The following is a 10,411-nucleotide window of genomic DNA, read 5'->3' as shown; positions in this document are numbered from 1 at the left end:
CTGGCCTAGGGGTATTTTAAATTGGTTTTAACAAAATTTTTAGTATAAGCGGCCTATTGAATATCTATTTTTAATTACTTTTAAATTTTGTATTATATTGTATTATTGTTTTTAAGCTGGCTGTAAGCCGCCCTGAGTCCTCCGGGAGAAGGGCGGGGTATAAATTTAATAAAACTAAACTAAACTAAACTAAACTAAACTGAGCTTTTATAATCACAATTTTCAGAGTTTCTCAAGCTTCCTGAGTAGTTTTTTCCTTTAGGATTGTCACCCATGGTATCCTTCCCAAATTCTCTCTAAGTCTGTTGAAATCTGCTCTTTTAAAGTCTAAGACACTAGTTTGATTATGTTCTGTTGCTTGTGTCTGCATTATAATGAATTCTAATATGACATGGTCACTCTCCCCCAAACTTCCTGCAGCTTCAACCCCCTCTACCATTTATTCTCTGATAATTTTAATTCTAATTTTTATGCTATTAATTCTGAGATTGCTGGTTTACCATTTGCCATCCTGTGACAAAAGACCTTCCCTTGAAGTTGACATTCACAGATTACTATTGAAAATGGTGCAATTGGAAATGAATCATATTCAAAAGCTGATGTCAGAACCCATTCCTTTCTATCTATCCCCTCTGATCTAAAAACAAATCTCACCTTCCCCTGGGTTCTGCCATACTCCCAAGGGGGAGGGGGGATGTGCCAGCGGGGTTATTGCTTTCCCTTCCTCTATTCGCTACAATGTAACCTTTTGCTTCATTTATTGCTTCTGTGTCTGCTGCCCGCTACAATGTAATAATTTCCTTCCTGCACTGTATCTCTCTCTGAACTTTCTGCTCCCTATCCTGTCAGCTAGGAAAAGTGGGGGGAGAAAGAAATACAACCTCCGGACCCTGACTTATTTCTCCATTCTCAAAAGGAGGCGCGAGACCTGCTTCAACAGCATGCTATGACTGGAGCCAGACCGATGTTATCTCCCCTTTCCCACGATGGACTTAATACCTGGGGATTGGCTGGTTTGAACCGTCTGGATGAACTGTGGGGTGGGGTTTGCTTGGGAACACTTTAAAGTATCGATCTGCAAAGGAATCCCTCAGATCCTGTCTATTATGCCTGCTATCAACTACTTTTAATAAAAGTTCCTGTTGGAGGAAACCATCTCCAAGAGTTCTGCTTTCTTAAGATGTGGGATTGAAGTGGGTCTTTATAGCTGATCAGAGTTGTGGCTCAGTCATGGGTACCTGAAACATACTGATTTTGCCTCTAAGCTCATTTTGTTTTTTTGACTTTCTTTGTCCTGGTGGAAAATCAATAATTCTCCTGTTTGGTTTTTTTCTATTGTACCTTAGGAATACTTTCCAGAATACTGGGATCCAGGATTAGGATCAGTTGACTCAGTTGATTCAGAACAGAAGACGACCATGTAGAAGGGGGCCTAGAAGACTATTGAGAGCATGTGACAGCTGCTCTCCTGGAATGGCTGTCATTTTGAGTATGGCCAATTTAAGCACTGGAAATAAAACATTTAGATTATTCCCAGCCAGTCTTACCTTCTCCTCTCCCTTTCAACATCCTTCACTTTTGCTTTTCTTTAGGAGAAGGGGACTGGGGAAGTGGCACGCTTCTAAGTCCCTGTGCCTCTGTACCCATCTCTCTTTGATTTTACCAGTGAGGAGGAACCAGTTTGGACACTTAGAATCAGGGCTTTTTTTGTCATAGAATGCCCAGAACGGAGTTCCGGCACCTTTTTGGGATGGAACCTTGTAGGGTAGGCAAGGCAAGTTGTATGATGTGTGAGTTCCGGCACCTTTTTTTTTTTTTTTTTTTTACAAAAAAAGCACTGCTTAGAATGCCACAGAAATCCTTGGGTTGCCTCTCTTCACTTATAAATAAAACGTGCAGGGCACTCAGAAGAAGCTCACATGTAAAATAGATACTACATGGTACTATCTATGGTAGTTGGAAATGTACGGAACCATGGTTGCTCAGAAGATGTAGGAGAAAAAAATGCCAGAACCTGGGGTTAGAGTTAAAAGAGAGATTAGCCTGGAATCCCTACATAGCCACAAGTGGACCAAGTCCAACCTACCCACCCACTCCCTTGAATTTCTGTTGACCCTTCTCTAGCTCCTAACAGATGCTAACCCTTAGTTGAGAATATTCCTGTACATAGGCATGAGTAATAAAAAAACAGTTTAATTGGACTTTCATGTGTGGACCTGATACTTTGCTCCTGATGGAAGAAATGGACTTCTAAGGAAGACCAGAATTAGAACGGCTATTCTTTGAGTGGGAGACTACCAAGAACTCTAGTACTAAGAATAAAATGGGAAGTTGAAAACACATCCCTAAAGAAAACAGTGACAATGGCAAGCCAATTCTGGAATGTTGTAAAAAAAATGTGTGGAATAGGAACCCATCAGGTAGCTGCCCTGGCCCTCCTTGGCTAATCTAGAAGGTTAAGCAATGTCAGATCCTCAGTAATATTTAGGAGACTAGTGTAATAGTCTAGACAAGGAAACTTAAAAATATCCCAGAAGAAAGCAAAAGCAGCTACTTCCATATCATTATATCAAAACATGGACAAGCCTAATTCTGTTTAATCACAGGGAGATTTTCCAGGGATTTTTATTATTATTTAATAACCTTTGAAGTTTATGGAACCCCAACTGTCTTTTTATTCCAAAAATAATGAATAGTGGTGTGGAATTGTGGATATCTCCGAGACCGCCTTCTGCCACAGATTCCCTCTCACAGACCGGTACACTCCCACAGAGCGGGCCTCCTCAGGGTGCCGTCGGCCAAGCAATGTCGGCTGGCGACCCCCAGGGGGAGGGCCTTCTCTGTGGGTGCCCCCACCCTCTGGAACGAACTACCCCCCGAGATCCGGACGATTCCGGACCTCCTACCTTTTCGCCGCGCCCTCAAGACATGGCTTTTTCAACAAGCGGGTCTGGCCTAGGGAGAATTTTTAAATAGGGACAATTTTTAATTTAATTTTAATTAATTATACAGCGAAAAAAATATTTGGTTTTTAACAGGTTTTTATGGGGGGATGATGTTTTAAGTGTTTTAATATGCTGTAAGCCGCCCTGAGTCCTATAGGGAGAAGGGCGGCATATAAATCCATGTTATATAAATATATAAATATAAATAGTGGACTTTGCTTGAATGTTGGACTATGCTTGGCTGATCCTTTGGAAATGACTGAGACATATTTGAGCCCTGTTATCTGTGAGAAGTTTGAGCTGGTTGATCCTGAGGAGGTGAACAGAATCTTTGTGACTGTGAGCTTGGCCACCTCTATTATAGACCTGGTCCAGAAGGCAGCAAGGTAGTCATATATTTGCCCATGTTATACCTCTATTGCAGGGGTGTCAAACTCAATTTCATTGAGGGTCGCATCAACATTGTGGTTGCCCTCGGGGGCGGGGCAGGTGTGGCCAGGATGGGTGTGGCCTACTGGGTGGGTGTGGCCATCTCAACATCATTCGCTTCAGGGGTGCCTGGACAGGACTGGGGCAGATCTGAGGGTCTCCGGCGGAGGAGGGACATGGTCCCTTCCACCCACCTTTCCTTCCTTCCTCTGTTCCTTCCTCCCTTCCTCCCACCCTCCCTCCCACCCTCCCTTCCTCCCTCTGTTCTTTCTTTTCTCCCTTCCTTCCTCTGTTCCTTCCTCCCTCCCTCCCTGTTTTTTCCTTCCTCCCTCCCTTTCTCCCTTCCTTTCTTCCTCCCTCTCACCCTCCATTCCTTCCTCCCTGTTCTTTCCTTCTTCCCTTCTTTCCTTCCTTCCTCTGTTCCTTCCTTCCTCCCTCCCACCCTCCATTCATTCCTCCCTCTGTTCCTTCCTTCTTCCCTTCCTTCCTCCCTCCCTCCCACCCTCTGTTCCTTCCTTCCTCTCCCTTTTTCCCCTCCATTCCTCCCACCCTCTGTTGCTCCATTCCTTCCTCCCTCCCTTCATTCCTTCCTTCCTTCCTCCCTCCCTCCTTTCCTTCCTTTGCCTTCTCATCTCTTTCCTTCCTCCATGCTCAGGAAGGGGTGATGGGAAGGGAGAGATTGCCACCAGTCTTGCTATCCCACGTGGGGGGGGGTCTGTCCCGGTGAAAGGAAAGCCTTGTGGTTGCAAGGCTGGTGGTGCTGGTGGGGGTGGCGCAACCTAGTTGCGTCCATCAAAGCCAGAACGAGCTCAGACTAAGATTTACTGGAACCAGCAAGGAGCTGCCTTGCCACCTCTGCCCTGCTCCCCGGTATGCGCACAGGAGACGGCCAGCACCAGCATCCTGGGTGAAGTCAGCCTGCGGGACAAGACAGCCAGCAGGGACGCCGGACTCCACTTATGTGCACACCCAGAAAATAGGGTGGGGCTTCCCCGTGGATTTAAGGCTGAGTGCGTTCTGGCTTTGATGGACGCAACCAGGTTGTAGATCAGCGCCCGGTCAGCCTGGGCCGGGCCGGTCCTTCGCTCTTTCCAGAGCAGGTCCCCGGGCCGGACGGAACCACATATTGGGCCAGATCCGGCCCGTGGGCCTTGTGTTTGACATATCTGCTTTATTGTGTGAGCTGCACAGTCTTCTAGTTTCCTTCTGTGTTCAATTCAAGTCCTAGATGGCAGAGGTCCTGGTTACTTGTGGGACCACCTCTCCCTAAGAGTATCCACTTGTCTAATAGATCAGAAAGTGTAGGCACATTCCAGATCCCTTCCCTAAAATTCTGCCAACTAAGAGGGACCTTGGAAGTGTACCTTTTCTGTGGATGCCCTACCCTTTCAGAAGACCATCAAGACCTCTCCCAAAGGTGCTTTACCAAAAGGCAATTGGACTTTCTTTGTTTTTTCCTTGAAAGTATTTTACTTCTTTTCCAAGAAGCAAAAACAAAATCCAGTTGCCGTTTGGAAAACTACCTTTGGGACAACCATGATCTGGATGATTGGAAATCCCCATAGACATCAAAACCTGCCTTTTCCTAAGGGGATAAGATGGGAAAAATGGAATGAGGATAATCCTGTGAGGCATCCTAATGGAATGAGTAAGGATTTTTTTTTTATTGTTTCTCTGTATAGTCACTGGTTTTATAGTTGTTCTGAGCTGCTCAGAGCTGTTTAGGATGGGTGGCCATATACATCTTTTGAATAGGTAAATAAGCACAGTCAAATACCTCACACTGTTTGGCTCTCTGCCTCTCATTTGAGAGGAATATAGATGTCTGTAGGCAATATAAGTACTATACAGAAATGCAATACTTACCAGGGATTTCAGTGCACCACTGGGAGTGAGCATTATTGCACAACCTAAAATATAAGACATTGGTTTTGTCTTAAAGACATTTTTTTGAAAAGCTATAGTAAGGTTGCCTTTCTCTGCAAAGCCAAATAACTGGAATATTCTCTGCTATACCATTTTTTAAGAATAATAAACAAAACCTCTTGCTTAAATATGTATTTCTTGTGTTTTCTGATCACACAATGTTCATTGATTTATTTGGAACACACAAAGAAGAATAAAAACTTCCTTTCCTCTAGAGCAGGTTTCCCAAATGGCAAGGAGGATCTTTTTTAGGGAGCTGCAGACAAAGTCTGGGGAGGTTTGAAGAATCTTTTAACTGTACAGTTTTACAATAAATCCACTTCCCCCAAATTTCCATTGTTCATTTGTGTTCATTTTGTGTTTTTAGGCAAGGTGTGTCCATTAAGATTACATTAAAGGGAGGTGTAATGGGAAAAAGTTTAGAACCCCCTGTTTCTAGAACGCATAATCAACTTTAGCATGCACATATCTCAGAGGAGAAGATGAAGATTCTAAATCATAAAACAGAATCTGGATTAGAATTTCACAGAGCAGCTATAGAAGCGTTTAATGAGAATTTTATAGTAATCGTGCATAATTATACTCACCAACCATAAAAAGGCAGCAGAACATCCTGGGTGATTCTGGCATTATTCCAAACAGAACTTTCTTCGTGGGTAAATATATGCATTCACTCCAGAAAGACAAACAAAGAAATAAATTTATCATCAGTAATAATTATCTTTTAGTTTCCCTGCTTCGTTTAAATCTGGCAAGATGCCACTGATGCTGTTTGGAGCAGATTGGTCATTAAACTGATTGGGTGAGTTTAAAAAATTGTAAGAATTATATTTTATTCTCTCATACAAAACTATCTCACTCATTGCTCAAATGACATTTTCTCTCTCTTTGCAACTTTGTTACTGATTTTTACATTTCAATAAGGATTATATTAATATTAATCAGATCCAGTCAATGATTCTACCAGATATGAAGAAGCATTTGATTGGATAAATTGAACTTTATTAACTATCTGGCTCAATCTTGGCAAGATTGAGAAACACTGAACTAACTGATCTTGAAAATCAGAGCAGGAGTTAGATATCATTATCACTCTGATGGGAAACTGCCAGGAAACCCAGTTCCCTGGATTAGATGAAAGCAATAGCAAACCATTTCTGTTTTGTTGTCCAGAAAACTACTTGAACATATACATAGTGTAACTTGGAATCAAGCTCAAATCGAAGCAGACTTTACTGAATGAAAATAAACATCACCACCAGATGGATGTGCAGCTGGCTGACAAACCGTACTCAATGAGTAGTCCTCAACGGCACTACATCCACATGGAGAGAAGTAAGCAGTGGGGTACCACAAGGTTTGTCTTAGAGCCAGTACTCTTCAATATCTTCATCAATGACTTAGATGAGGGAATTGAAGGGAAACTCATCAAATTTGCAGATGACACCAAACTGGCAGGAGTAGCCAACACCCCAGAAGACAAACTCAGGATCCAATTTTTTTTTGACCAACTTGAACAATGGGCCCTATCCAACAAAATGAGTTTCAATGTGGAGAAAAGCAAAGTATTACATTTAGGCAGGAAAAAACAAAGGCACTGGTACAGATTGGGCGAGACCTGGCTCAAAAAGAGTAACTGTGAGAGGGACCTTGGAATCCTAGTAGATGATCGCTTGACTATGAGCCAGCAGTGTGCAGCAGCAACCAAAAAAGCTAACAAAATCCTGGGTTGTATAAACAGAGGCATAGAATCAAGATCATGAGAAATACTATTACTGCTTTATAAAGCCCTAGTAAGACCACACCTAGAATATTGCAGCCAATTTTGGTCACCATATCACAAAAAAGATGTTGAGAATTTGGAAAAAATTAAAAGAAGAGCAACTAAGATGATCAGGGACCTGGAGACTAAAACATATGAAGAACGGCTACGGGATTTGGGTCTGGCTAGTCTAAGGAAAAGAATAAATAGGGGAGACATGATAGCAGTGTTCCAGTATCTGAGGGGCTGCCACAAGGCAGAGGGGCCAGGTTGTTCACCAAAGCACCAGATGGAAGGATGAGAAACAATGGTTGAAAACTGACCAAAGAGAGAAGCAACCTAGAACTAAGGAGAAATTTCCTGACAGTGAGGACAATCAACCAGTGGAACGGCTTACCCCCAGAAATCGTGGGTGCTCCATCACTGGAGATTTTTAAGAAGAGACTGGACATTCATCTGTCTGAGACGATATAGGTTCTCCTGCTCGAGCAGGGGGCTGGATTAGAAGACCTCCAAGATCCCTTCCAGCTCCTATTCTATTCTATTCTATTCTATTCTATTCTATTCTATTCTATTCTATTCTATTCTATTCTAATTTTACAAGAATATCAAAATAAAATTATTTTTCCACAATACCAATAGCACTTTGTATAGTTCACAAGTTTATCTACTTTTTTATCTCCTTTCTGAAATTAGTAGAAAATATTTTTAAAGTAATATAAATGATGTTGCTATGATGCATAAATTAAGTAGATTTTTTTTTCTGTATATGTGGAATTTCCCATTTACATTGTTTGCATTTTGCTGGTGTTTATTGTGTGCTGTCTAGTATCAGTGTAGAATTGGGCAGCCTTATAAACTTAAATAAATAAACTTTTAGTATATGTATTATCTATTCTTTAATTGATAGCACAGCCAATTCCTCACAGGGATTGGGAGAATCACTTTTAAAACCTGGAGCATATGTGGAGTTTCAATTAAACAGATTTATTGTTCATGCCTACCACAGGAATATTCTTATTTAATAGTTAGCACCTCCTAGAAGTTAGATAAGGATCAACGGAATTCATAGTGGGCTGGACTTAGTAAGTTTGTGGCTACATAGGGATTCTAGGCTGATCCCACTTTTGACCTCACCCCAGGCTTTGTTACGCCTTCTGCTATAATCAATGTGTCATGGTTGACACAATGAACTTTATGTCTTCCATACAGACCTGCGTGTTTTGATAATGTATACGAGTTTGGATGATGCCTGTAAGAATAATTTAACAAATTAACTAGCAATCTGTCCCTGAAGATGTGAGAAGGTCTAAATGACTGATCAGGAAAAATATTTTTCTTGGCTTGTGCTTATAACTCTTATTCAGATGAATGTTTGACCATGCTTCTGTTTTGTCCCAATTTATCTTTCCACCTATAAGATGAAAAATTAAAAATATTGTTTTTGCAGATAAGAAATTTTAAAAGTCAAAATGTACAGGTGGACAAATAATCTCAAATGTCAACCCTTCCATGCAAATTTTTGGACTCAAGTAAAGTTGCAAAAAAAACACTGGAAACTGATAGCAACCCTGACGTCTGGAATGAGGTTCCACCCGAGATCTGGATGGCTTCCAACCTGCTGTTTTTTTGAAGGGATTTTAAGAAGACCTGATTCTTTGTACAGGCCCCTTGGATTGTGTGGTTTTTTTTTCTTTTTTCATTTCTGACCAATTCTTGTCATCTTTGATCTTTTATTTATATTTGTTATTGCATTTATTTTACTTATGAGCCATCCAGAGTTGTTAGGAGTCAAGCAGCATACAAATTTAATACATGTGTATTTTGTTTAATTACATCTATTTTACATTAAACAGCTCTTCTACCAAATCCATAGCTGTAACTGCAATATTTCTGCAAAAGACCTGACATCCAGGATAAATTTTGAGACATCAAATCACATTCAAGCAATTATCTATGTCTCTGAGCCAGAATATCTCACTGATATCTCCAGTGTCAAGTGGAGGAAATGTGTCACAGATATCCTTACTTCTAGCACCTTGAATAATCTGAGGAAAGCCCAATCCAGCTGCCTAAGGAGAACGGAACTTTGCTACTTTGTCAATAAACCTGCATGTATTTCCTTGTAACTGACATGAGAAAGTTTAAACTATCATTTACTCTATTAAACTTCTTCTTCAATCCCTATGGAATTGAACATTTTATGCATTAATTCAACTCCAGACAATTTGTTTTTTTTATTCTCCTTTTAGAGGTTGTTCTGAAAACTTCAAATGTATATGTACTCATTATTCATAAATAAACAACAGGAAATTAGTTAGTTAGAACTATCATGCAACTGAAAACGTGGCCAAAAATAAAATTACAGGTAACCACAACTTGCAAAGCAGTATTAGTTTTAGAAAGTGTGAATGTCTTTTGCTTCTTTTAAAGAAATCATGATTCTATGTGCAAATCCATCCAAATTTTAATTAATATTGAGAGTGCCTGTTTGTTATTTAAACCCTCTAATTCCCAGGTTACAATGAAAGAGAGGAGCTCTCAATAGGCTGGAAATGAAGTGAGAACTGAGACTTGCTTACTCCCAAACAATGAAGCCAAATGTTCTCTCAAGCAAAAGGCATCCCTTCCATTCTCAGAGCACAGTGAGAAAAAAAAGCAAAAAACAAATATTTCAAGCATGGGACATACCTCTGCTGCCTCTTCACACGTTTGGCTGACAGAAATTAAATCTGGGCATTCCGCTTTGCACAAATGAAATCTGGATTTGGTCTCTGCCTCTTGAAAAGGTAAGGCACCAAGGAGGCAGCCACGCCCAATGCTTATGAAATGTGAAATGATTTGGCAATTGGATGGGAGGTTTTAGGCCTGTGTCCTCAATCACCTGTACCCCTGGATACCAAGGGAAAGGCGGAGAAGAGAACAAGTGGCAGAGCCCAGACTGTGCCTACAGCATAGTATCTCTAGCTATTGTGGTTTGCAAGCTACTATGGTTTATTTAACAAACCAGGATGAAAGTAAAGCTTGGCTTAGCACACAATGTCAACATAATAAACTTCCTCTTCCTGGGGATGCAGCTTAATTTCTCCCAGATGCTTTCCCAGAATAATGTGATTGAGTCGTGAAGAATACGAGTTACCATGTTCTAAGAAGAGATTTGGCAAGTGTTAAGTTGGAGTCTCTTGACCACTTGCAGACTCTCTGCAAAAAATGATAAAATGAGGCATGACAGAAGAAAAACACATCCTGTTCCCAGGATAGAATGCAGAAGAGGGACTTTGGGGCCAGGGGAGGGAGGTGAAAGGAAGAGGCTGGCAGAGCTTTTATCATATGGTCTTGCCTTTTGTGC

At 41.1% G+C, this 10,411-nt stretch overlaps 1 protein-coding gene across 2 annotated transcripts in view; it reads right to left on the bottom strand.

Moving 5' to 3' along the window:
* MSLN (mesothelin) overlaps positions 1–9,859 on the bottom strand; it is a 42,161-nt gene extending 32,302 nt beyond the window's left edge. For both annotated transcript variants that reach the window (XM_015818252.1, XM_015818251.1), the window contains exons 1-3: positions 9,754–9,859; positions 5,888–5,973; positions 5,241–5,284 (exon numbers count right to left, since the gene is read on the bottom strand). In XM_015818252.1, the coding sequence (XP_015673738.1) occupies positions 5,241–5,284; positions 5,888–5,930 (87 nt within the window). In that variant the 5' untranslated portion in view covers positions 5,931–5,973; positions 9,754–9,859. The remainder of the gene's footprint in view (positions 1–5,240; positions 5,285–5,887; positions 5,974–9,753) is intronic.
* Positions 9,860–10,411: the final 552 nt, after the last annotated feature.

The sequence above is a fragment of the Protobothrops mucrosquamatus genome, unplaced genomic scaffold (genome assembly GCF_001527695.2).
Source record: "Protobothrops mucrosquamatus isolate PMUCROS unplaced genomic scaffold, P.Mucros_1.0 scaffold708, whole genome shotgun sequence".
NCBI lineage: Eukaryota > Metazoa > Chordata > Lepidosauria > Squamata > Viperidae > Protobothrops > Protobothrops mucrosquamatus.
Note: the sequence above shows the minus strand (reverse complement) of the source record. Positions and strands in the feature narration are given on the sequence as shown.